This window comes from Myotis yumanensis, unplaced genomic scaffold, assembly GCF_028538775.1.
Source record: "Myotis yumanensis isolate MYYU_CA2020_CCGP unplaced genomic scaffold, mMyoYum1.0.hap1 SCAF_14, whole genome shotgun sequence".
In the NCBI taxonomy this organism is placed as follows: Eukaryota; Metazoa; Chordata; class Mammalia; order Chiroptera; family Vespertilionidae; genus Myotis; species Myotis yumanensis.
Genome location: NW_027223765.1, coordinates 7557027 through 7584831, shown reverse-complemented (window position 1 = coordinate 7584831; position 27805 = coordinate 7557027). Strand labels below are relative to the sequence as shown.

Genomic DNA, 27805 nt, shown 5'->3' with positions numbered 1-27805 from the left:
AGGACCATCCTCAACAGAAAGCCCAAATGGGGCGAGCAGCCAGAACCCTTGGCGCCCAGCCCTGCCAGCCCAGGGGGAGCCTGTGCTCTACGTATCTTTTTCTTCTGTTGGTTGAAGTTGTCAATGATGACGCCGATGAAGAGGTTCAGGGTGAAGAAGGACCCGAAGATGATGAACACAACAAAGTAGATGTACATGTAGAGGTTGTATTCCCACTGGGGCTGCTCTTCGTACTAAGGGGGAGAAGTCAGGCAGGGAGATCAGACAGGCAGGAGGTGGGCTGGCGGGGGGTGTCCACTCTGTGGGAGAGAGGGGCTGTCCAGAGGAAGGTGTGTGTGTGTGTGTGTGTGTGTGTGTGCGTGTGTGTGTGTATAGGAGGGCAGGTGGAGCTGAGAAGCAGATGGTGGCAGGTGAGGAGAGCAGGCATGCCGGGCTCAGCATGGTTTCTGTCCCTAGGCCATTGGGAGGTTTGAGAATAAGGAGCATCTCTTAGTCTCCTGTGACCTGTCAGTGTGAATGGGTGGTTACAAGGACAAAGGAGAAGCTTGATCTTCCTGGGGTAAGACTTTAAGATTCAAGTAAACTACAGTGAATTCAATTTGAAAGATATTTGAGAACTGTGGGACTCCTTGGGAGACCATTGCCCCAGGGCCAGGCTTGGGCATCCCAGAGAGGTTCAACTGCAGGTTGATGCACGGGATCTGGCCCGTATAGGGTGGGCTTTCAGGTGTGGACCCTGATTCTCTGGTGGCCAACCAGCTGGGACTTTGTGGGAGAGGCCAACCTACCCCCCTGGAGTCCACAGCCGCGTACATAATGTCCATCCAGCCTTTAAATGTTGCCTGAGAAGGAAAAGACAAGAGTAAGAAAATCACTTAACTCTGCACCGACTGAGCTACGAGGGCTCCTGACTGGATAGGTGAGGCCAGGAAGTGGCCTCCTGCAAGAAGCTAGCAGCCCACCCCACCCCTGCGGCAGGGTCCAAATGGCGAGGTGGTCAGGCAAGGAACTTGTAGTTCAGAGCTGGTTGTGGAGGGGAAGCCAGCTGAGCAGACACCCCTCGAAGGCCACACAGTGGGGAAATAAGCTTCTTGATGTTGGCCAAGAGACAACTGAGGCCTGAAGGAGGTTGGCCCTTCATTCCGATCCACGTTCGTTCCGGATTCTAAAACGACACAGAGTCCTACAGCAGGTGTCAGGGACAGAGAGGTGGCTTGGGCTCTCTGTCTGGCTTAAGGTGGACCCCAGCGCTGACCTGGTCCCCTTGGTCATGCCCCTCAGAGAACCTTGTGGCTTCTGCTCCGTGGCCATTCAAAGGAAGTCTCTGAAGAATCCCAACCTTCCCTCGTACTTAAGGGGAGGGGGGGGGGAGGGTCCTCTGCCAGTGGTGTGTGGGTAAATGGCTAACAAATGACTTTCTTGAAGGAACAAAAAGCCCTGATGGTTGCGTTTGTCAATTTCCCTGTGAAAATTCATGGCTGATTGCAAGTTGCCGAGGTGCAGCTATGGAACAGAGTTGGGGAGACATGCACGGGAACACTGCATTGCAGGATTCCCACTGTAGGGATATAATAGATGTATTAACCTCAAGAGCACAGACGATACTACATGGTGATGGTGAGGTTTCATTTTGTTTTAATATCATTTAGTTAATTATAAGTTTATAAAATATAATTTTAAATAACAGCTTGCCAATATCTGGCTGGAGCACACCACGGCAATGAGACGGGGCCTGGTGCGGGTTGCACTGTCTGCCCCAGTCTGGGCTGCGAGGAAGATTTGGAAAGAGTCCGAAAGACGGGCTTGGTGGAGAGACCAACAGCCCAGTGGGTCTCACGTGTGTCCCTGGCAAAATCCACTCCTGCCCCAAGGCTCCTTTCGGGGCATGAGTTTGTCCAAATGGTGCACGTCTGAGAGTTTTTATGAGGCAGATGGCAGATGGGGAAACTGAGGCCGCTCCACGGAAGGTAAGCTATTTCAGCCCCTTATGCCACGAGGCCCTCACCTGTCTGGAGGAGCCTGGAAATGCTTTGGAAACTGCTGAGAACCACCCAAGGTTATGAGATGCCTGCAACTAAACGCTTCCCCACCACTGAGTGGTTCTGTCTGGAATGGTAGGCGGTTCTCAGTCTATACCAGGGGCCTGCCCTTCCATGTTCTGACATTCAGTGGGGCAGTCACAGGGATCGGAGGCTCTCAGCCTGTTCTCCATGAGTCTTTGGAGAGCACTACTACTAGGACTTAAGGGGTGGGTGGAGGTCTGTTCCCAGGCGGGAGTCCCGCTGAGTTCTCCTCGGCTTTGGGCATTAGGGGCAGGTGTCTGAGCTGAAGACTGGGACAGCAAGAAAAGCAAGCTGCCGCTTCATGAGTCATGGTTCTGTTTGCATTTCCGTTGTTAAGGCAATTCGTAGGTTCATTTTATGGCATGTCAATGAAAACTCTGGAAAGACTGGGTAGAGCTGGGTGTGTTTAAACCTCACGCATCTTGAACATCGGAGACGGAAGTAGATCTATTCTTTCCAGCAACGCAGGAGATATCACTACTTTTGTAACAGAGGGTGTCCAGAGCCACAGTGTTGCTAACAGCTCAGCCCTGGGTGTCTGTGGGCTTTCAATTTCAACCTGTGCCATCACACTGCCCAATTGGCTCCTGGCTGGGAAGGTGGTTCTGCCTTAGTGCCCAGCCCCATGCCCAGATCTCGGAGGATGTGGCCTCTGCTCTGGAGAGGAAAGTCTGGGGACTTCCCAAGGAGCCAAGAAGTCTCGGGGGAACCCTGGCCTCCTTTGGGCAATGTAAGCCAACCGTGAGGATTCAGAGGGGCCCCACTGTCCCCCTCCTGCCCACACCACGCGTGAAGGCGCCTGTGGCTAGAGAACCAGAGGGAGGAAGGAAGTCCCTCCTCCCCGAGACTTACCACCTGCAGCAGGGCCAGGTACCCAGCCCCCACGTTGTCAAAGTTGACTTTCACCTTGGTCCAGTACAACTCGCCGGTCATGTTGAACGACTCACAGTCACTCTTGTTGTTCACGAGGGTGTAGTTTAAAGGCATGTCCCCCTCCGTCTGGTTGATGCACCTCCCAAACTTCCCCGCGAAGAGGTTCACGCCCATGATGCTGAAGATGAGCCAGAAGATGAGGCAGACGAGGAGGACGTTCATGATGGACGGGATGGCGCCCACCAGGGCATTGACCACCACCTCAGGGGGACAGAGGAGAGACTCAGGCCCTGACGCCAGGAGGCCCTCACCTGTCCGGAGAGGCTTGGAAATGTTCAAGACCCTTTCCCTCCACCCACAACCCACCGAACGCCCTGGCCATAGGTCCCTGGGGGGAGGGGCGCAGAACATTCCCTGTCCCCAAGGAAGGGCAACCCATCGCTGGAAGCCCAGGTGGGGAGTGAGGGGAATGAGAAAGAACACACACACTTTCCCTGCACCCTAAAGTCTGATGCAACTCCACAACATCCGCCTTTCCCTTCCCGAATCCATGACCTTGAAACTGCATTTTCAACAGGGTCGTTGACTAGGCCAGAGACTGACGGGAGAGGGCCTCTGGGGATACACTGTCTGAGCTAAGTTTCTGGTTTATTTGGGGGTTGCTGCTACTGGGTTGGGGGTATTCTCCCCTAAAGTGTGTCCCGGGAAGGCAGCCACTCCTCTTACCCTCATGCCCTCGAACCGGGACAGGGCTCGCAGGGGCCGGAGCGCCCGCAATGTCCGCAGCGACTTGATGGGGCCCATCTCAGAGAAGCCCAGGGTGTTGGCCACCAGGCTGATCAGCGAGACCTGTGGAGGCAGGAGGGAGACGTGGAGACGGCCCCGGCAACAGACAGGGGGAGCGCTCTCGGCCGGCCGCCTAAAACGGGGCTGGGCGTGAGAGGCCCCGTCTTTATGATTCCCAACTGGCTTCTCGGGCACAGGGCGAGCCTTCCTGGGGCCCAGAGGCTGGGGGCGAAGCCCAGGTGTGTCCTGGCTGAGACACACCTTTCCCGAGAGCCTCCTAAGCCGCCCGTTGGTGTGGAGGAGCAGGGACACAAGGCCCGGGCTTTTGGTCCCTGTGTTTTCCTTGAGGTCAAGTTCTTTGGGGGAAGGAAGGACTGCCCTGGGTTGAGTATGAGCAGACCCTCTCCTGGGGCCTTTCCCTAGAGCCAGACTTTGCAGCATTCTGACATCTTCAAAGAAGGGAGGCTTAGGTGGAGATTCGGGGCAATGAGAGCCCCCTTGCCGCCCCCTTGTCCCCGCTCTGTCCCCTCTGCCCCGCCCCGACCACGGCATTTCCTTCCCATGGACTTCATCCTTCTAAAGCTCCATGGGCATCCAGTTCCTCTTACTTCGCTGCTGGCCTGGAACACAGCTTAGGAACGGCCTCCTGCCTGACCCCGCATGCAATCACCAGTAATAGCACCTTGGCATTCAGGGCAGCCTGGGGGTGGCGAGGAGCCGCGGGCAAGGGCCTGACTGCCACAGCCTCCTCCCCGGCTTTGGAAGCACTGAGGATGCCCAGCTTCAGGTGGGCGTTCCTGGAGAGGCAGAGGGGCATCTTCCAGGGGCCAGCTGGCCTGCCTCGTTCCCAGCAGGCCACCCCTGACGTCTGTACTTGCCCCACATTCCCTCCCAATAGTCCCCCCCCAACTTGGATGATGGCAACTCCATCCTTCCAGCTGCTCAGGCCACAGCCTTGGCGTCATCCCTGCCTCCTCTCCGTGTCTCACACCTCACTTCCCACCCACCAGGATTTCCTGTTGGCTCTGTCTTCAAAATGCATCAGAAGCTCAGCTATGTCTCACCACTTTCACTGCCACCATGGTGGCCAGGCCACCGCCACCTCTCCCCTGGGTGACTGCCACAGCCTCCCAAGTCTTCTCCCTGCTTCCACTGGGGCTCCCTCCCCCCACCCACAGGGTGATCTTTTTATAACGTGAGTCAGGTCAGAGCCTCCAAGGTCTCCCCGTTTCACTCTGAATAAAAGCCCGTCTTCCAGAGGCGCCCTTCCTGCCCGTGCAGCCGGTCTCATCTCCCGCACCCCCTTCCCCACTCACTCTGCTCCAGTTGCTCTGGCCTCCCTGTAGCTCCTCTTTTTTAAAAAAATATTTTTATTGATTTCAGAGAGGAAGGGAGAAGGAGAGATAGAAACATCAGTGATGAGAGAGAACCATTGATTGGCTGCCTCCTGCCTGCCCCACACTGGGGATTGAGCCCGAAACCCAGGCATGTGCTCTGACTGGGAATTGAACCGTGACCTCCTGGTTCAACCACTGAGCCATGCCGGCCGGGCATCCCCGTAGCTCAAGTGTGCCAGGCACACACTGACCACAGGACCTTGGCACTGCCATTCCAACCTGTGCTTGGAATGTTCTGTAGACATCTGCCTGGCTCACCCCAACTTCCTTCAAATCTGCCCCAATGTCCCCTCAGTGGGCCCACTCCTGGCAGCCTATTTAACGTTGTGATGTACTCTCCCCCACCCCCACCCCCGTGTCTACCCAACCCCTTCCCTACTTCCTTTTTCTTCATGGTCCACATCACCTTCTGACATAATATAAAACTGACTTACTTATTAGGTTTATTGTTCCTCTGCGCTGGCAGGGTTTTTGTCTGTTTTCTTCCCCGAGGCCCCCAGGACCTACACTAGCCCTTGCCCACAGATGCTCAATAGTGTTTATTGAAGAAATGCATGAGTTGCCCTGAAAACATCCCTCTCCTGACCCTGAGGCCCGAAGCCTGCCTTTCCCTCCAGCTGTGGGGGTGTGGGTGGGGTGTGGGTGGGGTGTGGGTGGGCCCCCCCTGTGGGTGGGCCCCCCCAGAAGTCTCAGCAGACTCCTCCACCCCCCAGAAGTCTCAGCAGACTCCTCGGGCTGCCCGGGGACAGGCCTGACCTCTGGGTGAGGGGCTGGGTGACCGGCCTCCAGGCAGAGCTGCCAGCGTCTCAGGCAGGGAGGCCTCAGGGTCCTCGCCTTCATCCCAGGAGGCTCTGAGGGTTCCAGGCTGCAAGGGGACCTAGAGCTGCCTCTCCCCGCCTCTCTCCCCCCGGACGCCGCCTCACCCCAGCACTAGCACCCTTTCAGCCACAGACAGGGTGACAGAAAGAGGCCTGGACTGCAGGCCCAACGGCCCGATCTTATCTCCACATGCACTCGAACCCACGCAGCCTCTCCCGCCACAGCCACTCAAGGCTTGACCTCCGCCCAGCCTGGCCCTGGCCTCCTGGGGCCTCTGAGAGGGTGTGGGACGGAGCACAGGCCGGAGCCTCTTCTGCAACCACAGGAAGGACAGTCCCCGCTGCTGGGCAGGGCCCGAGGCCGACCGCAGAAGCCGCGGGTCACTTCTGGAGAGTGCGTCCCAGCCTGCAGGACTGGCCTACTTCTGTTCTGTGGGACCCACCACAACTCGAGGGGGAGCCCTCACCGGAGCTCTTGGCCTTCGCCGGGCTTCCTCTGCTCCCAGGGAGCACAGACCCAAGCCGCTCCACGCCGGCTCAGTTCCCGCCTCTGGCCACTCTCCTGCTCAGGACCGCCCCCCCCCCCGCCCCCCTCGGGACCCTGCACGCACCCTGCGTGGCACCCAGCAGGGTCCTGGGCCTGGGTAGGTGTGGGGTAGGCGCCTCCTACTCCTCTGCCAACTGGGTGCAACCTCCTGCTCCAGGCCCTCCCTGGACACAGGCTGGGCAGGCAAGCCCTGCCAGCTGCCTGATCGGCCAGGGCAGCCCCCCAGAACCCCTGGGTCAGCGTTCATGGCTTTCCTCCTTCTGACAGGTGATTCCCCCTCTCGCACCTCCCCCACTTCCCTTCCCCCCCAGCTCCTGCTCCCCAGGTGGTCTGATCTCCCTGAGCCAGGAGGCCCTCTCCTGCCTGCCTGGCCAGCACCTCTGCACCAACCCTGGCCCCGTGGCTAGCGGGCCTGACAGACTCTCACATACTCATGGCCCCTGCACAGCACAGCCATGCTGGGAGGGTGAGCCCCCACTCCTGCCCTGGCTCACACCCGGCCTGCAATGCTCTTCACCGATTCATATGGTGAGTCTAGCCTCCCCCCCCGAAGCCAGGCAGCTCCCGAGGACCGGGCCTAGGTCCTCCCTGCTCCTCTGTCTCCCCAAATTAGGGGTTCTTACGGCAGGGCCCAGGTCTCCTATTTCTCTTCTTCCTCCCGGACAGCAGGGCCTGGGTCTCTCCCCGGGACCCCAGCCTCCGTGCTCTCTGCCCGCACCAGGGCATAGCCAAGTGTCTCCACTTTACAGAGAGGAAGGGAGAGGGATAGAGAGTTAGAAACATCGATGAGAGAGAAACATCGATCAGCTGCCTCCTGCACACCCCCTACTGGGGATGTGCCTGCAACCAAGACACATGCCCTTGACCGGAATCGAACCTGGGACCCTTCAGTCCGACGCTCTATCCACTGAGCCAAGCCGGTTAGGGCAAGTGTCTCCACTTTAGCCAGCCTCCCAGCCGCCCGGCCATTCTGTCCCTCGGCTCCGTCTCAGCTCCTGCCGCACTGGCGACGGCCTCCCCTCACCCTTCCCTCCAGGGCCGCACTCACGTCCACGATGAGGAAGTCGAGCCAGCACCAGGCGTTGGTGAAGTACTTCTTGAAGCCGTAGGCCACCCATTTGAGCAGCATCTCCAGCACGAAGACGTAGGTGAACATCTTGTCGGCGTATTCGAGCAGAACCTTGACGGTCTTCCGCTCCTCCAGGTAGATGTCCTCGAAGGCCTGCGGACCAGGTGGGACAAGGGCCCATGGCGTCCCGCCCACGGCCAGTGCCACCCTGCCCGAGGCATCAACTCTCACAGTAACTGCCACCCAGGAGGGCCGGGGGGGTGGGGTAGGGGTGGGCACAGCTGAGACCCTAGTGGAGGGGACTTGTCCAGGGTCGGCTTTGGGCAGGCCAGCAAGCTCTCCCAGGAGCGAGGGCCATGGGCGGGCCAGGAAATGACCTGACTCGGTGAGCGGACAACAGGGCGGAGTGTAGTGAGAACACTTCTTCCCTCACATTACAGAGCAAGTCTCAGTCCTGGGCCAGGCCATTTTGTTTAATTAATTAACTAATTAATTTTTTATTTTGGGGGGGTGGGGGTGGGACTAGGGCATTTTAAAGACCTTTCTAGAATTTGCTGAGCTCCCATTTTAACGAGGGAGGGCGTGCAGGCTCAGCTCACAGCCCTCTGCAGGAAACAACATAAAACTGGTTCTGTTTTCACTCTCCTGTATGCCGTTACCTACTTTTCATAGGAAAGAATATTGGTTTCTGATTGCAACAATCAGGCAGGCAGGCAGGCATGCGGTTAGGAGCCAGCAGTCCCGGATGTGAGAAGGATATCCGACTGCTGGTTCAGGGATCGGGCCTAAACCGGCAGTCAGACATCCCCGGAGGGGTCCCAGATTGGAGAGGGAGCAGGCTGGGCTGCCCCCCCTCCCCCGCCCCGTGCACGAATTTAGTGCACCGGGCCTCTAGTACATATTATGTTATATTTATTCCAAGTTATTTTGTTTACAATGCCTGGCATGTTAGGAATATTTGAGAAATGTTACCTGTGACTAAAAGGTTTCTGTTAGTATACAACGACAATAGCAACAATTCTTTATATATTTTATGATTGGCCATATAATGCTTTTTATAAGTTTTAACATTTTCCTATGCAATCATTATCTAAAAGGAATGATACATTCCTATTTATTTTTACTGTATGCTTAATTTTCCTCACTATTTGCAGTGGCTAGTACTTCAAGATTACTATTAAGTAATGAACAACAACGAAAAAGTAATTAAATCATCATTTTTCTTATTTCTGACTTTAATAAAAATGTTCACGTGTTTTACTGCTAATGACGATGACAGAAGTTAATTTGAGAGTGTTTTTCACTAAATTAAGGAAATCTATTTTATTCCTGTTCTTGACAGAAAAAGTTTTAAAAATCAGGAATTTGTTGAGATAATTTCTTATCTTTGTCCTAATTGTATAAATAGATTTTCTAATGTGGTATCATTTTGATATAAATCTAACTATGATATACTTAATGTTTTAAATATATTGCTGGATCCTATTGGCATATATTTTAAGATTTTTGCATCACTGTAAGTATGGAATATGAAAACTGGTCTATAATTTTCCTTTTGGTATGCTTAGGCTGTTAAAAATCAGCATTATTTAGCGTTCATAAAAATAACTTGTAGACTTTCCATTTGTTTTCATATACTAGAATATTTTAAATAGGACTGGAATTATTTTCTTCCTTGAGAATGTGAAAGATTCCACTCTTGGAGATGTGAGGTTTTCTACTTGTTTGTTTTACTCTGAAATTTTATCAGTCTTGCTTTTTATTTATTTGCTAATTTATTAATTTGTGTCTTTATTTTATTAATCACTTCCTTTGCTTTTCTTAAGATTACTTTGCTTTTATATTTCTAATTTATTGAGTTAAGTAATTAGTTTACATTCTTTCTATTGAATAACAAAATTGTTTAAGTCTCTGAATTTTATTCTTATTTCAGCTTTGGCTGAATCTCACCTGCAATATTATCAATGTTCTTATTTTCTAGTCTCCCTCCTCACCCCCCAAGTCACAGTTTTTCTTTTTCTACCTCTATTTTTCATTTCTTATTTTTCTAGATTTCAGGTGGACATAACCGGTTGAGTCACAATGTGTGATTTATAGCACACTGTCATCTCTGGTCCATGTATACTCTATTTTATTTATTTGCCTAGTTATTAATATAATCAACACCCACGAATCTACCAGCAAAATAGTTTTTGTTTACCCCAAGGTTTATTTTACAATGACCTTTACATTTCTAAGGGTTTGTTTTCCATCTTTCTTTTTTGCTCTATCTAGTAGTTTCCTTATCTGTAAGATGGGCTTTATAATACCTATTGTGAGAATTAAATGGATTAATGTTTGTAACATGTTTGCAACAGAGTCTGACTCACTATTTAAGTGTTAGCTATTATTATTAGATCAGAATTAGTAATTATATATATGTATATATATTTTAGATTTCCTATTGTCTTGTTCTTTCTCTTTGCTTTGTCAATAGCTAATAGGAGTCCTTTTTGTTTTATATCTCAAGCTTGTTACCTTGAACTCAACCTTGTTTAATATTAATAAACAAAAGCACTCTGGTTTTGGTTGTCATTGTTTTCATTTGCCTGAAATACCTTATTATTTCACTTTTAATATTTCTGAGTCACAGTGTTCCAGGATTGTCATTTGAGAGCAATAGCTGAAGCTTTTTTAAAAAATCCATTCAGAGTCCTTTTCTTTTAAAAGATGAATTTTATCCAGTTACATTTATTATTAAAACACATGTTTGATCTTGCCTCTGCCATATTACTTTCTGATTGAATGCTTCCTTGTTGCTTATTTTTTTTCCTATCTTTTACTGTAAGATCTATGTTTTCTTTCAGTAATTTGGAAGGGATATATAGTCTGCTTTCTGTTAAACAAGTTTATAACTTGAAATAACACACTGAGACTTCTTTTCTCAGTATATCATCGACATTTTTTTTTTTAACACTGCTTGGCTGCCTACCCTGATTAGATGCATCTTTGCTTGCCAAAACTCCTCCTCACGTATGCCAGGCTGAGTTTTTCCTCCACAGCCCAGACTAAGTGGCTCTGGCTGCCCTTGTTTGTGGTTGTTTAAAAACAAAACTTGTTAACATATTGTCAAATCATCCTTCTCTGAAGTCTGCAGAGCTTTCGCTCTAGCTGCCAAGGGTAAAGCAGCGGAGTCTGCACGCCATGGGTCTGGGCCAACCCCGGAACAGGAGTGGGGCAGTCAGGGCGGGGTGGGAGGCTCAGGGGCTTAGAAGTGACAGCCACAGTCCTCCTCACGGCCTGCCCCACCGGGGGCATCACAGACGGGAGGCACAGAGTCTTGGATCACAGTGACCCTTTCCCTCTCTGTAGCCCCAAGCATTCCTGTCAGTCGCTCATCCCCAACAATATCAGGTGCTTGCTCCCTCTGGGTCAGGAGAGTTTCTGTTTCTTCTGCCGTCTTGATCATCTTGATCGTCCCTCTGCCTGCTCAACAGCACCTTCTAGAGCCCTCTCTAGGGCTGTTCCATTTCTTCTACTAGGGGATCTGAGAGATCAGAGTTGGGTGCTTGGGAGCCAGATGACGGCATCCCTGGAAGGCCTCACTGCTTCTCTAGGGCTCAATAAACCTCCCCGTCCTCCACAGTCCTGTTCCATCTGCTTCCTCCAGGAAGCCTTCCTGATGGCTCCAGTTCCCCCTGACCTCCCATCTCCCTGACTCATCTACTCAATTTTGCTCAACTTTCCTGAACTGATCTCTGACTCTCTCAAACCTGCTCAGTCTGGTTTCCCCAATTAGATAGGGATCCCCTGATGCCAGGGCCAGCGTCTCCTCCTCCTGTTGCTCTCCCATGGCTCCTCACAGAAGCAGACAGAGGAGAGCTTGGAGGAGACCTGTTGAACCAATGGAAGGTCAGGACCGAGGACTCTGGAATCTGACTGTCTGGGTTCAAATGCCACACCTGCTGCTTGTGGGTGGTGGTGCCTGGGGCGAGCTACTTAATGTTTCTACAGAAGCCTGGTGTGGGATGAAATATAAACATGTGTGAACAACACAGCTTGGTCTCCAGCCCTGGAAAACGTGGTGTAAGTGGAGCCACCACTGTCGTCTCAGCCAGAACTGTGAGTTGCATTGGATCAGCCTGACGGAGCACCTGAAGCTGGGCACAATGCAGGGGGGGGTGGGGGGGGTTCACCAGAGCTCAGGTGTGTGAGTGGAGGCCTGTGACCTATACCCGCTGTGCACTGTGACCTGGGGCAGGTCACTGCCTTTTCATGAAACAAGGGGGCCTGGACCGATGACGCTGCTGAGCCCTTCCCGCCCGGACCGCCCTCCGTGCTCTCAGGTGTTGAGAGTTTGCGAGCTGATTCCTGATCTGGGGCCCTGGGAGAGCACATTTTCAGCAGAGGTTCTGCCCCCATTCCTGACCCAGCTTTCCAGCTGGAGGCTTCCTTTCCCACCCTCCCCTTCTCCGCCACCCCTCCCTGCCCAGCCCTGCATCCCCGGGCGGGTACCAGAGCTCCACTGCTGAGCAGGATCATGAAGATGATGAAGGTCTCGAACCAGCTGTGCTCCACGATGTGGTAGCAGGTCTTGCGCAGTCGCCACCAGACCTTCCCTGGGGCCTGCGTGGTGTCCACAGTGCAGCAGGGACAGCGCCGGACACAGCCTGTGGGGGAGGGAGAGGGGTCAGGGCCAGGCCAGGGGCGGTGGATGCCCATGTCCGATGGCAGGAAGTTTGGTGGTTGAAGGAATGACCGGGAGACAGATTACCATGGTGGGTGATGAGCAGGGCTCCATGGTGGGCCGGGCCATGGGGGCAGGGAGGGCTGTGGGTGCTGTCTGCTCCGCCCACACTCGGCAGGCACCCTGTGCAAAGGCCACATGGACCAGGCACCCAGGGAGTGGAGGAAGGGCCCGGCTGGGGCTGGGTGGGCTCCACCTTGTCCTCTGCTCATCTGGGAAACCCTCCCCCTGCCAGAATGTTCCAGAACTCTCTAGGCTGCTCTGTCCTTGGGCCTGCTCCATGTTTGCAATTTCTGAGCCTTGGGAAGGACGGGCCCTTCACTGGCAGCCCCAAAGGATGTGCCACGTGGAAGACAATCCCTCATTGTATCCCCAGCTGCCCTCCAAATACACCACCAATTCACTATAAAAGCTGCAGATGCCAGTTACCATACCAAGGCCTGAGGGGGCAGCGGTGAATGAGACCCAGGCCCTGCCGCTGTGGGAGCGGACAGTCAATGCTACCACCCCACAGATGCAGTGGCACCAGTCCCTGTGCAGCTGACCCACAGCTGCCCAGCCCAGCAGACTGCTTGCAGACTCTCCATGACTCAGTCATGATGGAGGAGCCCCCAGGGCCCTGATGAATGGGGGAGGGAGGGGAGCCAGCCGGGTCAGGGAGGGGTGTAATATGGACCCGGCATCCAAGAGCCTCTGGTCCTCCCTGCCCCTCCAGGCAGGGCTGAGGCTGGGGCAAAGGGCCACCGGGGAAGGACCTTCGGTGAAGCAGTCCTCCGGGTCCTTGACGTCCTCGCCGAGGTCAGGGGTCTGCTCCAGGAGGTCAGCGGTGATGGTCATGTCTGCTGTGCTCCCCTCGGAGTAACTGTCCTCGTGGGTCTGTGGGCAGGAGCGAGGGGAGGGTGGGCAAGGACATGAGTGTGGGCCATGTAGCAGCCTCCGGCCCCGAGCCTGGGGAGTCTGGGGCTCCCGGAGGGGAGGTACCCCCACTATTATCCATTAATCTCCTGGGGAACCTGAGCCCGGGATGAATGAGAACTGGCCCCAGAGGTCACCTAGGGCCACTCAGGGCTGAGCTGAGGCTGGACCTCGGGCTTCTGGGTCTGTAGTTCTGGTCGGCTGGGGTCTAGGGCAGGGGTGTGGGGAAAATACGGGGCTAAAGCATCAGTCCAGCTGGCAACAAAACAGACATTGGGTGGCAACACAGAAACATACTGGCACAGGGGCACATGGCACAGAGGGGTAGCTCGGCACATGCAGAGGAAACAGGCATGCCACACCCAGAACAGAGTCGGAACCAGCATCCTGGCACACGTAAGCACCAGGCCAGACATGCAGAGAACAGGCCGGCAACCCACCCCTGCTTCCCCCCAATTCGTGTGGGTGCTGGCGTGAGGCGCGGAGTCTGGAGTAAGAGCGGGAAGGGGCTGGGCCGTTCCCAGCCTGGCATGCAGGGCTCTGCTGCCTCGACCGCACGTAACCTGATTACAGAGAGGGGTGCGCACGCGGTGTGCCCTGTGCGTGCCTGCGTGTGTCACGTGTGAGTGCTGGCTGTGGGGCCCGTGGCGCTCTGCCCGGTTCCCCTCCTTCAGGCCAGTGCACCGATCCCAGCCCCTGTGAGCACTGGCTGCCGCCTGGCTCCACCTCCAGAAAACTGTCTTTAGCCTGGGAGCTGACGTCTCTGGAAATTGCTTGGGGGTTGCCATGAAAGCCAGCGTGAGGGACTGATATGGAGGGAACGGAGGTGAGGCCAGAATCCAGCGACCACGCCTCCGCCTCATCCTGCGTCTCTTCCTGTGGGTGTCACCGGAGAGCGCTCCCTCCATGGGTCCTTGGGGCTGGAAGCCTGTGGCAGGCTCTGCCTCCAGGAGCCCACCCTACGGACAGGAAGCCCAGGAGGCAGGGCTTGTGGGAAGGAAGGGAGCCTTCACTGGCTTCAGCTCACGTCCACATCCTCAGCTCAGTGGCCGCCTCGTTGCACAGGCTCGGGCCCCAAGTAGAGATGTGCCGGTCTCAGATCTGGCGCCCCTGCTCCTCCCACTGCCTTCCCTTCTCTTCCTTCCGGGAGAACTCCGTTGGTGTCTCCAAGCCCTCAGCCTCAGCATTTAGCTTTAACATTTAGACTGCGATGGGGAAGCGCTGGTGGGAACGGAGAGCGCCCTCCGCTGGGCAGGGTGGAGCCATGCCCCAGGGCGAGGCGCCGTCTTCTGGTCCCCGCTGCCAGGAGGGTGGTCCCTTTCCTCCCAGCTCTGCTTTGGACACGAGCTGGGACAGGCCCAGCCGGAGGTCTTCACCCTGCTCTTCCTCGCACACACGGGAGCTGCCCCCAGGATGCGGGCTTGTCACCAGGGAGGCCGAGTTCTCAAGATCCAGTGAGATGACGGGGTCCTTCTCCCAGGAAAGGCCCTGCCCACCCACCCTCCCCTTTATGGGGTCCAATATGACCTGATTTGGAAAGAGAGGAAGCAGCCACAAAACCCGTTCCCAGGCCAACAGTCCAGTAGAAAGCCCTACTCTCCATGACTTTCGGTCCCTCGTGTCTTCCTGCTCTCAGGTGTCTTCTGCTGCTGTCAGGGTGATGGCCCCACCAGGCCCTCTCGCTCCCAAACTGGCCTTGATGGCAGAGCTTCCCATAGGCCCTGCCCATGCCATGGACAAGGCAAAGGAGAAACGGCCCCCTTGGAGCAGGTCTCAACTGCTGGCCTGAGGCCTGAGGTCAGGCTGCAGGACAATGCCCCCCCCCGACCCCGCCCCCAGGGTCTCGCAACACGTGACCTCCACCTTCCATGGTGTCTGGCATGAGTGGGGGGTGGTGGTGGTTAGCAGGGCCACGGTCTGTTAGCACAGGGGCTGCACACACAGATGGGTACGGGGGCCAGGCAGGTCATTAAAGGGAGTCAGGCCGGTGGGCTCTGAAGCGAACCAGAGCGCCACTCCGGGCGCAGCGGCCACTTGCCTCCAGCAGGGCGGCTCTTCCAACTATTTTTCAAGAGAAGCCAGAAATGCAGATTTTTTTACATAAAAGCTCCCAGGTTTTAAATGCTGGCGGCCAATTCAGATGAAAACCCTTTTTGTGGTCAGAACAAAACCCTCTAGTAGGCCTCCCATTTGCGGCCTCTGCTTTAGCCTCGTGAGAAGCAGCTGGTGGCCGATGCACCAAGAAGCCAGGCACTTGTTTTCAGAGCTCCCGGAAGTCCCCTGGCAGGGGTGGGGTGTGGGGGTGGTGGGGCCTTCACAGGTTGCCAAATGGGGCTGAAGCACAGGGACCGAGTGAGGAGGGGTGAACACACGGAGGTTTGGGGTTAGTCCTGCAGCGCAGTCCTGGGATGGCAGCTTCTAGAATTTCCCCGTGGCTCCGGGCCCCACGCCATCCCACCCTCCCCTGCGTGGACGAGGCTGCCCGGGGTCCCCTCTGCAGATGGTCTCCCACACGGCCCGTGACGGCTGCTGTGGGTCCCACCAGCCCATGCAGGCTCCAGCCCCAGAGGCAGCACCCCACTGGCTTCAGGGGCACAGGTGTGCGTTACCTCACTGCACCCTGGGGCCTGGGGCTCCGCTCTGCGCTGCCGCCGCCAGTCCGCCTGGGCCGCACTGGCCTCGGCCTCGGAGGAGGCGGTCTCTGACACCTGGCTCCAGGCCCTGGGCTCCGGAAGGGCCTCTGGGCCGCTGCACACAGGCTGGGGTTCCTGCTGGAGAGACCTCCAGCCCATGAGCTCCCGGCCCAAAGGTTGCAGGGCCCTGGCTCTGCCCCAGGCCCCGCCCATGCCTCCTGCCTTCCTCAGGGGCCTCATCTCATTGAGGACCCCCCTCGGAAGCCCTGAGCGGGTGGCTGGGGGGCTCCCGGTCAGTCCAGGTAAAGGGCCGCTAGCCCTCTCCCACTCCCTGGCAGGGTGCAGCTGGGCCACTAGGCCTAGCTCCCATAGGTGGCACCCCCACTTTGGAAGGACACGATGACTTTTCCTGTGAGTTCCCATGGCACCCCAGCTTGCACGCACACACACACACACACACACACACACACACCCCAGGGAGCCAGACCCCAGGGGCTCAAGAGAAGCCAAGGAGAGGGAAAAGGAGGGGCAGGCAGTGGGACTTCCACTCCGGTGCTGGGAGCATCCCGGAGGTACTGGAGGCTGTGAGCACTCCCTGCCGCTGCCGACACCGGCCTGACTCAATGGGCTGAAGCCGGCCTTGGACCACAGGGCGGCAGGGGGCCATGGCACCAAGTCTGAAGCCTCAGATCACATTCCACGCGGGGGGAGCAGCTGCTCTTCAGGCCAGACCCACCCGGGGAGGCCCAGAGGAAGCGGCCAGGATGGGCCCAACTACACAGAGAGAGCCCGTCCGCCTTGCTGGACCGAAAGACCCCACACAAGACGAAGCCATGTGAGCCTGGCTCGGGCCACGGGAAAGCCGAGGGAGTGGCGGGGGGCCCTGTCTCTTTGGTCCAGACTCTGTCCTAAGTGTTAAAAATAACAGGTTGGGAGATAAGATAGTGCCGTCTCTGACACCTGCCATCTTCGGATGCTTATTTTTAAATCTCAGAATTAGCCCTGGGCCTGGGAGGAGGGGAAGGGGCAGTGGGAGGTCAGGAGATGCACTCTTTTCTCACCAAGGCATTGGCCTGGGGAGTCCCCGAGGGGGACAGTGGTCAGAGTGGGGGCAGGGCCCGGGGTCCTGGCTCTGTCCCAGAGGCATGAGGAACTCCTAGCTGGTCTCTCTCTCGTGCCGTGCCTCAGTTTCCCTGCCCATACAAACAGCTGCCCATGACCAGCCAGGGGATAAACCATGGACAGCAACCCCTTCCAAGATCCCCTGCCGAGCTGGGCTGGGGAGAGGACTGAGAGCTGGTCTCAGCTCCCCTCTACGGGGCAAGCTGTTGGGGGACACCCTGTCTTCTATCACCGCCCAGCCCAGCAGGGGCAGGCTGGCAGGGGCAGTGGCAGCGGCTCTGAGTGAGGCTGGTTGCCCTGGAAGCAGAGCCCTGGGCCCTATGTAAGCAGGTGCTGCCTCTGAGCCGGGGAGAGTGGCCGGGTGTGGGCTCACCTGCTTGCTGGACTCCTCCTCGGTGCTCAGGCTATTCTCCTCGTCCTCCTCTTGGTCATCCGTGTCTGACTCAGCCATGGCAATGGGCACGCACACGGGCTCCGGATCCCCCGGGGGGCCCTGGCCTGGCCGCTGGCCTTCCTCGAACCGGGTCTCCTTGCGGGCCGGAGGCGCCTTCTCTGTCTCTGCGGGTGGCGGGGAGCTGGAGGTGGCAATGCAGCTGGGCAGCTGGCCGCGGGGGGCCAGGGCCGGCTTCGGGGGCCGCCGCTGCAGGAGCCCACAGCAGAAGTCCCAGGTGGTCCGCTTGAGGAAGCGCAGGCCGCGCTGGATCCGGGCCAGGGCCAGCTGCAGGTTGTTCATCTCCCCGTCCTCGTCCGGGGCCGTGAGGTTGTCTGCGCTGAAGGAGCTGAGCAGCAGAGCCAGGAAGAGGTTCAGGACCTGGGGAGACAATGGGTCCGGCTCACTGAGGCAGGCGCCGGGCCAGGGTCCATGATGGGGAAACTGAGGCCCAGGGACCGTAAGGACCCCCAAAGGCCACCAGCTCGAGGTGGGAACCTGGGTCCTGGGCCTGATCCTAACCCCCATTCTCTTGAACATAGAGAGTGTGGCTATGAGAGGAAAGACACATTCTAACCCTCCCTCCCAAGGTCTCAGATTGTGGGGGTTGAGGCTGCACAGACCTAGGTCTCTTGTGTCTTGGCCCAGGTTCAATGGGTCCATGTCAAAGCCTAGGCCTCCCTTGTCAGCAGCTCCTGGGAAGTGGGATCCAATCGGGGGGCCACCGGGGACAAGACAGAACCCCACTCAGAGAGGTTGGGGCGTTCCTGGGGAGGGGCCTCTGCATCCGTTGGTGAAGGAGGGAGGGGTAGTGGCGCGTCTCCAAGCCCCCTCCCCCCCCACCCCCTGAGGCCACTCACCACTCAAACACCTGGGGCCCCTGCTATGGAGCACCCTCCGCCTGTGTCCCCAGGTCTGACTACGCTTCCCAGGTGAGGCCCAGGGGGCACTGAGTAGAGAAGGGGACAATGGCAGGACAAGAGCCCAAGTAGCAGCCCTCAGGCGTCTGGGACCAACTGCCGGGTCAGGCTCCTGAGCCGGGGTTGTGTCCAGGTGGTGAGGGGTACTTGGATGGGTGCTGTGTGTGGGACCAGACAGTGGGATGGGGTGAAGGGACCTGGGGTTGGTGCCAGGGGCCAGCCCTGCTCCAAGGCCCATTGTGCTGCGGGGAGTCAGGGGAGAGGCCGAGGTTTCAGAGGTGCTTGAAGGCACGCTACTTAAATTATGTATTAACAGGGTGGAGGGGGTCAATGGGGAAAAAGGGGGACATCGGTTATACTTTTAACAATAAAGATAACATTTAAAATGTAGGGATTAAGGACTTGACCCCGAAGGGAGGTTTGCATGGTCCTCTGTTTGTATGGTCTGGATTACTGCTTGGTGTTAAACCATCCTGAAGGTTCAATGAAGTGGGTGGTGGGCTCCTTCCCGCATGTGGGCCAGACCCGGCTCGGAGCATCACCAGGCCGAGAGGCCAGCGACACACCTCCCCACACTGGGCTTGGGGTCCCCCCAGAAGGGAGCTCCGTTGGATGGGGGCCCCTACAGCAGGGTGGTGTGTGAAGGCGGGTGCAGTTCTCACTCTGAGCCCCTGCTGTGGCTTCTCACAAGCCCCGCAGACGCACCTGTCAGCAGCTGGGAATGAGACTCTGACGGAAGGTTGGAGCGCCCGCCCTCAGAGACTGGCCTTTGTTAAAAAAAGAGCAACACACACTCACATGGACAGCACGGGAGGGTTAAGAGTAGGACCTCCGGATCCTATGTCTACGGAGAAATGATCGCTTTTGACACCTGCAGGCTTTCTTGTGTCGTCTTTGGGGGCGGGGCATGGGGTGTGATTCAGAGCTGCTGTCCACGCAGACCTCTGGCCTGGCCTGCTCCGTTCCTGTTGCCCACCCTGGATCCTCTCACACTGCCCTCACTCACGCCCGGCCCACCGCCCCTGACCTCCAGGTGTCTGCGGCCCAGGCTGGGGGCAGGGCAGGCAGGGGGCGCCTGGGGAGCCTCGTTCGTCCACCCACACAGGACACTAGGGCCTCCCTTGTCGGCAGCTTCAGAAGTTTGTCTCCTTCCAGTGCTTTCCCTGTCAATCACACTGCTGCTCCCCAGCCCCTGCCTGATCATCACTTCCCATTCTAATGGCAATTGCTTCCTCCCACGCCCTGCAGCAGCCCAATTCTGGGAGGGGGGGGGGCGGGGGGTGGCGCCTGCGTGGGCTGTTAGCTTCCCTCCGCAGCAGACTCTAATCTTCTCATCCCCAGACGGATCCGCTTGGCAATGGCAGGGCTGTGTGTTTGAGGGCAGCTCAGGCTGGCCCTTTTCTGAGAGCTCAGGATTGGCGCCCCCCTTGGAATACATGGGGTCCACCAGTTTGAGGAGATGGGACGAGGGCTGTGAGGCCAGCCGAAGAGCTGGGTTCCGGCAGCTCTGTGCACCGAAGCCCTCTTCCTCTCTGGGCTCCTCCACCTGCGGGGCCTGCGGGAGGCGGACCCCATCGCAGCCTGGGCCTGCCCTGGCCTCATGAAGGCACACGGGAGGAGAAAATAGACCAATTGGAGGAAGGGCACCAGAATCTGCAGCTCACAGCACTCCCGCCACCTAAAACCTCTCTATGAACTGACGTGAGCCTGGGCTGCCCCTGCCCTCGGGAGCCAGGCCATGCGGGTGTGATGTCTGAGCATATGTGGGCCGCCTGTGTACCCAGGAAGGTGGCACCATGTCCACAGAGGACACTGAACGACTGGACTTGCCTCAGCCCTGACTCTTCCAAAGGCCCCTTCTTTGGCATTTAGATTTGATCTCTCTCAAATCCGGGATTCCTCATACTGTAAACACTCAAAGCAGGGTGCACCTGCCCTTGACAGACAGGTGGTCACGGTAGCAAAGGTCTGGATCCCTCATAATAGACCAGCAGGAACTCCCATCCTAGCTACCCAGGGAGACATACAATGGCTTCCACGGGCCCACCTCACCTGGACCACCACCTGCTGGCACCTGTGTTTTGCTCACCTTGCCCCCTTCCTCTCTAGCATTACATGTCTAGCAGGTCAGCTCTAAACACTCTTCCAGGAAGCCTTCCTTGATTTCCAGTTGGAAGGGATCAGCACCTATAAGCTCCCACTTAATGGCTCTGATCGTTCTGACTAATTTGAAAGTTCTAATTTCATGCCTCTTTGAACTCCTCACCTCCCCACTCTCTCAAGTTTATGAGTAATGTCAGGCCACATTCACCTCTGTATATCCAATAGCCTCTGGCACAATATTTTGCATGCAACCGGGGTTCAGCAAATGTTTGTTAAGTTGAATTGGAAAACCATGCAATAAATCATTGCCAGTGAATGACTAATAAAATACTAGGTAGTAAGTAAATAAATTAATGAAGGTAAAATGAGAAAATAATAAATAAGCAGGCGAGTTAGTGGGTGAATTAAAGAATGAGTTAACAAATAAAGAGTGATATGAATGAATGGGTCAGTCAGTAAGTAAATAGGTAGATAGATTGATGGAGAGGTAGACAGATGGATGGGTGATTTATGAGTGGATGGCTGGCTAGATAGGTAGATGCATAGATGAATAGAGAGATAGAAGAATAAATGGTAAGGGAATGGGTGAATTGATGATAAGTCCTAAGTGGGTACATTGGTGGGTAGATGTATGAATGAATGAGAAGATAGATGGAAGGATGAGTAAATGAGGAGATGAATGAATGGATGTGTAAATAGGTGGATAGATGAGAGACTGGTGGGTGGATAGGTGGTTTGATAGACAGATGGCTGAGTAAATGAATGGATGGATGGAAGGAAGGGTAAGTGAGTGGATAGATGGGTAGCTGGTGGAGGAATGGATGAGTAGGTGATTGTGTGTATGCCAGGCCACTGGGCAACTTACCACAAGGTTGCCAATGACCATCACAAGCAAGAAGACCAGCAGGCACAGTGACTGCCCAGACACCTCCATGCAGTCCCACATGGTCTCGATCCACTCGCCACAGAGGATGCGGAAGATGATGAGAAAGGCATGGAAGAAGTCCATCATGTGCCAGCGGGGCAGCAGGCCTGGGTCGCTGATGCGGTGCCTCAGCTCTGAGTAGTTTTTGCCGAAGAGCTGCATGCCCACCACGGCGAAGATGAACACGATGATGGCCAGCACCAGCGTCAGGTTCCCCAGGGCCCCCACCGAGTTCCCGATGATCTTGATGAGTGTGTTCAGCGTGGGCCATGATTTGGCCAGCTTGAAGACCCGCAGCTGGGGAGGGAAGGGTCCTAGGATAGGCTCTGGTTCCCAGTGCCCACGGACACCCTGATCTCCCTCCCACACTTCCTGCCTGAAAACCCGGGGAGCCCCTGAAAGTCACTGACACCTGTTCCTCCGGGTTTCTCCAAGAGCACACACCACTGTCTCTTCCCACAGCCTGAAGGTAGCTTCAGCGGACTCTGCTCTGGGAGTCAGGTCAACAGCTCCAGCCTCATTTCCCCCATTCAGCCCTTCTCTTTGTCCTCACACCAGCCTCCTACTCCCCTTGGTCTCACTTCAAGGAACTTCCTAGATTCCCCCAATAGGGGATGTCCTTTTTCTGCCAGGCCCTTCATCAGATACCCTTCCAGGCCAGCTCAGCCATCTCTAACTTACCCAATCACCTCCATTTCTCTCTCCTCTTAGTTATAACAGAGAAAGGGAGCCAGTGCTTAGCATGTATTAAAAACCTACTGTGTCAGGCCATGTGCTTAGGATGCATCAACTCATACAGAACTCCCAATAACACATGGGGTTGGCACTCTTACTACCTCCTTTGGCAGATGAAGACGACAACCCTTACAAATGGAGTAACTTGTCTAAGTTCCTTGGCTCATGGCAGTGGAGTTGGGATTAGAACTCACCATCTAGGCTTTCTCAACTGCTCCCACCAGGCTGCCTTCCTGAGCACCAACAGTGGTCAGACGTCTGCCGGGAAGCCTTCCCTGACCTCCTGCCAGCCCTATGTCTGGGGGCTTTGGGAAATTGTTTCTGACTTCTTTCTGAATCACTGATTTGCTTCAACCATGACTCTTCCAAAGAACCCTTCTTTGGCATGTAGATTTTGAACTCTCTCAACTCTGGGATTCCCCACATTGTAAAGACACAAGGCAAGATGCACTTGCCCTTGACAGACAGGTGATCATGAAAGCAAAGGCCCAGATCCCTCATGACAGGGCAGCAGGAACTCCCACCACAACCACCCAGGGTGACAACCTCTCCGAGTCTCAGTCTCCTCATCTGTGCAATGGGGATATAGTAATATCAGCCCCACTCCTGGGATCCTGTGAGGACTAAAGGATGAATCACAAAGGGCTTTGCAAATCATCCAATGGCCACCCCAATTGCTCCTCTGGAGGGATCTCTTTCTGTCTTGCCCCCCCCCCCTCTGGGCCTGGCCCCCAGGGGCACTTAGCCAATAGCTGTTGGGTGAAGGCATGATGGCTCAGAGTTGGGGTGAGTGAGTGGTGCTCCAGGCACCCGCCCCGCCCCCCTGCAGAGGGCCCAGCAGGTACCAGGCGGAAGGAGCGCAGCACCGACAGGTTGCCCATGCGGGACAGGCCCAGCTCCATGAGGCTGAGGATGACGATGATGCTGTCGAAGATGTTCCAGCCCTGCTGGAAGTAGTAGTAGGGGTCGAGAGCGATGATCTTGAAGGTCATCTCTGCGGTGAAGATCCCGGTGAAGACCTGGGAGGGAGCAGGAAACAGGGGTTCCCCACGATTGGGCTGGAAGGAGCCTCTGGCCATCAGGGGCGCTTGTTCCCACAGGGTCTCCCTTCTGGGCTGCCAGCTCTGACTGCACCCAGGTTCCCATTGGGGGCCTGCCTGGCCATGGCCTTGCCGCTTAGGGATACCTCTGTCCCGATGCCTGCAGCCCGCTCTGTTGCTCACCGAGCATGAGCTGTCAGCCTGCCCCTCAGAAACAGCCGGGCCTATCGAGGGCTCCGCAGAAATTCCGTTCAGGAAGCACCTGAGGGCCGGGGACCCAGCCTTAGACTCCTTCCAGCCCGTGTTGCCACAGGACACACCCTCACTTCACACGTGCCAGATACACGCATTCATTCCGGCAGCTACTCATGGCTCAAGATCTTTGTCACGCTGTGCCCGCCCCCTCCCTGTCCACTTGCTGAACTTTTCTCACGGGAATAATAACCAGCCACTATTTCTTAATTGCCCTAAGAGCTGGGCTGGAATGCTTTGCAAATGTTGGTTTTTGTTTTTTTTCATCAACAAGCCGACAAAGAAATGATCATTATCCCTGTTTTACAGGGAAGGAAACTGAGGCACTGAGAGGTCAAGGAGCTTCTCCCGGGTCATGTAGCTAGTATGTTTGGGAACCAGAGATGACCTCAGTGCTGTCCTTCAAGACGTAGAGTGATCGCCTCTCCCTCTGGAAACGTTCCTGAGGTGGGCAGAGGCGGGGGCCTCGCCTGGTTCATGGACTCATGAGTCCTGAGAAGCCCGGCCTCAGCTGGCAGAGACCCGTGGTTAAGGAGCCCATCCTGCGGTGGGCCAGGCAGCCGGGAACATGGCCACCTGCCCCGAGGTGTGCCAACTGCTACCACGGGGACATGGTCCCGAGAGGAGGGGCTGGAGGGAAGGCGGGCCTGCCCACAAGGTCTTCCTGGCCACTTGGAGGAGCTGGGGGTTATCCTGAGGGCAGTGGGGAGGCACTGAGGACTTGTGCATTTATATGAAAACATGCAAGCTTTTTATAGTTTTAATGTATATGATAACAATAGAGTATCTTTGCATTTTTTTAAGCAGAATTTATTTTGAATGTATATGTGTTCTTTTTCGCAAGTTCTTTTTATCCCAAACATCATGTTTATGAAGTTTATCCATAAGGATACATGTATATGTATTCATTCTAAGTGTATTTCATTGTACGAATACACCACAATTGACTTATCTATTTTTTAATGGATGGAGGTACATTTATGTTGATTCCAATTTTCCCTACACCTAACAATGCTGCAAAGAACTTTCTTGTACGTGTCTCTTTCTACGGACATGTGAGATCTAGAGACTATATATACATATATACTACATATATATATGTATATATATATATATATATATATGAAATTGTTAAGTTGTAGGGTATGCACATCTGTGATTTACCTGATTGTACAATTGCTCCCTGTGATGGTTGTACCAAATCCAGACTCTTACAAAGTGTGACTTCTCAGTGTTTCACATCCTTGTCAACACGTGCAAGTTTATTTTAGAATCTCTTAGGGGTGAGAAATAGTATCTCAATGTTGCTCTAATTTGCATTCCTCTGTGTTTCTTTAAAAAAAATCTTTATTGCTGAAAGTATTACATATGCCCCTTTCCCTGCCTCCCTGCTCCCCCCCCCCCCCCCCCATCCTAGCCCGCCTCCCTCCATCTGTGTTTCTTTTCGTTTGTTTATACCCATCCGCGTTCCCCTTTGGGATTTGCCTGTCACTTCCTCTGTCCGCTGTGCTGTCTTTTTGCCCCTGGGTTGTCCCTCTTTTCCTTACTGATGCGTAAGCGTTCAATATCGATTCTGGATTTCCTGTCTTTCTAGCTGAATACTTTTCACAGTATCAATTTCTAGTTTATGGCAGTGACCTCACTTTGTTTTATCGTATGCTTTATTCGATGGGTATTTTACATTTTAATATAAGTAAACTTATCAATCTTTTCTTTCATGGTATAAACTCTTCATGTTGCTGAAGACAGCCTTCCAAACCCCAAGATTTTTTTCTCACTTTTATTCTGAAAATTTAAAAATGTTGCTTTATCCTCTTTCGGTGTTGGATCCAATTACCCACCACTAATTAATGAGTACGGTGTGGGTAGGGATCTAAATGTATTTTCTTCTCTATAGATAACCATTCTGCCCAGCGTTATTTGTTATTAAATAGTCTATCATTTTCCTACCGAATTATAATGCCATTTTTATTATTTATCAAGTCACCAAATACACTTTTCTATTTCTGAGTTCTCAATTCTGTAGCAGTGATCCAATTTTCTATCTTTGCAACAATACTATAACTTTATATCTTAATACATGTAGGGTAAATTCCCCACCTGATTCCTAATTTATCTTGATAGACTTTACTTTTCCATATGAATTTTAGTATTACCTTGTCAATTCCCATAAAAAACTGTGTTGGAATTCTTATTGGAATTACATTAAATATCTAGGCTAATTTGGGAAGAACTGCTATCTCTACAATATTGAGACGTTCATTCACAAAAATGGTCTATCTCTCCACCCATCTAAGTCTTCTTTTGTACTTTTTAATAGTTTAAATTTTTTTCATATAAAAATGATGATCTTTTGCTACATTTCTTCCTAGATTCCTCCTAGTTTTTATTGCTATTTATTTTTAAGAGTGTCAACTTTTAAACATGACTCTCTCCAAATGATGCTGGTGGCTAGGAGCAGAATTAATGTGGGTACATTGAGCCGGTGCCTAGTAACATTGGTCAACTCTCTTACTAGTCCTGATAGTCTTTGTGTAGATTTTCTTGAATTATTTACATAGATAACAATATAATCTGAGAAGTAATGTTCGATCTGTTCTCTTCTTTCTTCATTTCCTTTTGTTACCATGGTGATAAGGACCTCCAGTATAATTTGGACTGGAAGCAGGGAGGTAGGCGCAAAGCTAGAGCTATAGCCTGGCAGTGGAGTGTCCCAGGTATAAACAAGGGCTCTAGATACAAACTGCTCGGTTGCGAATCCCAACTCTACCACTTCCTGGTTGTGTGACCTCGGTTAAGTTATTTGTGCCTCTGTTCCCTTATCAGTAAAATATGAATAAGAATAATAATAGCATCTCCCTTAATGGTTATTATCAGAAATTAGGTGTTCAACAAGTATTAGCTACGACTACCACCAGCTTCACATCTATGTTCGTTCCTTTTAATGGGAAGACTGCTAACGTTTCATGGTCAAGAATGATACTATAGATCATTTGGGTCAGACTATTTCTAGTTTGCTAAGAGTTCTTACCACAAAGAGTTTGGTTTTATTAGATGATTTTTCCACACTGAAGGGAAGATCATATGTACCTGGAATAAACACAACTTGATCATGAGGAGTTCATACTTATTTGATTTTTCTTAATCATACACTGCTGGATTTGTTTTGGCTTTTTTTCCCTCTCTTTTCTTTATGGTCTTAAATCTCTTCTTGGTAACTTCCATTTTTTCTAGAAAAATTTTCACTTAGTCTGTTCAAAATTTACTAGCATTAAGTTGTTTATAATGCTTTACATTGTGTTTTAATCTCTACTGTCTGTGTAGTTATGCCTCTTTTCCATCTTTAATTTATTTGTACCTTCAATTTTTAAATTTTAATCCTGCTAAGAAATTTGTCTATTAGTCGTTTCAGAATATGTTTGTTTAAAAAAAAAACTTCTCCATAGTATGGGACAGAGTGCAGAATCTCAGAGGGAAGGTGGGGGTGGGTGGGTGGGAGATAATCAACCAAGGACCTTGTATGCATCTATGCATGGCCCATGGGCACAGATAATGGGGTGGTGAGGGCCTGGGATGGGGGTGGGGGATGGGGGGGTTAAGGGGGTCAATGGGGAAAGAAAGGGGACATATGTAATACTTTGAATCAGGAACTATTAAAAAACTAAAACATTTCATTTGATAAAAGAAAATAAAAAACTCCATAATTACGTTTTAAAAATTATGTATTAATTTTCTGCTTTTATCTTTACTTTTCTTTACATTTTTACTAACTACTTGAATCAAATGACTGGCTCATTAATTTCCAACTTTTCTTTTTTAATGTCTATAGGGAAGGGCAAGAGTGGGTTTACAGTTGTGAGTACATGAAACACAGAGTTTATTCTGGTATTATTATTATTTATTAATTTTGCATTATTTTCCAAATGAATAACGGCAAACCTACTTTTGTTCTTCTTTAGGCTATAAATTTCCCTCTAAGTACTGTGTTCGCTGGCTGAGACTGATAAGCTTCCTTCTTTATCATTTCCCAGTGTCTGTGTGTGGGTGTTTCTGGTTCACCGTTTTACTGAAGGTAGGGTCATATACCTATGGGCTACTGAAGGTAGGATCATATACCTATTCACACTGTCCCAAAGACACGTCTTCTCTCTACGTGGTCACTGAAATCCAAACCCCCAGATGACTCACAGCATAACGACTCCCCACCCCCATCCAGAGCAACGACAGAACCACGTCATGTTTACTGCTATGGTTTTTAAGTCCCTCTTTGTTTTTGGCACGCGGGCATTTTTGTTACGTTCTCATGAACTTTGCTCTGCACGTCAAAGAATGTTGGCTATGTCTTTAATTGTTTCGCAGTCAGAGACTTCTCAGGCTTGCCTACAGCATGGCCTTTTACGTTTGATTATACGGTGGGCTAAAAGTTATTCAACTCCAGAAATCTCCTCCTT

At 53.4% G+C, this 27805-nt stretch overlaps 1 protein-coding gene across 1 annotated transcript in view; it reads right to left on the bottom strand.

Annotated features, from left to right (window-relative positions):
* The window catches only part of SCN5A (sodium voltage-gated channel alpha subunit 5), a 70733-nt gene that overhangs the window by 7060 nt on the left and 35868 nt on the right, over positions 1 to 27805 (bottom strand). Inside the window, exons 14-24 of the mRNA XM_070391591.1 lie at positions 22908 to 23081; positions 21268 to 21624; positions 17323 to 17760; positions 15804 to 15965; positions 13035 to 13155; positions 12048 to 12202; positions 7533 to 7706; positions 3663 to 3785; positions 2916 to 3197; positions 789 to 842; positions 92 to 233 (exon numbers count right to left, since the gene is read on the bottom strand). Of these exons, the coding sequence (XP_070247692.1) occupies positions 92 to 233; positions 789 to 842; positions 2916 to 3197; positions 3663 to 3785; positions 7533 to 7706; positions 12048 to 12202; positions 13035 to 13155; positions 15804 to 15965; positions 17323 to 17760; positions 21268 to 21624; positions 22908 to 23081 (2182 nt within the window). The remainder of the gene's footprint in view (positions 1 to 91; positions 234 to 788; positions 843 to 2915; positions 3198 to 3662; positions 3786 to 7532; positions 7707 to 12047; positions 12203 to 13034; positions 13156 to 15803; positions 15966 to 17322; positions 17761 to 21267; positions 21625 to 22907; positions 23082 to 27805) is intronic.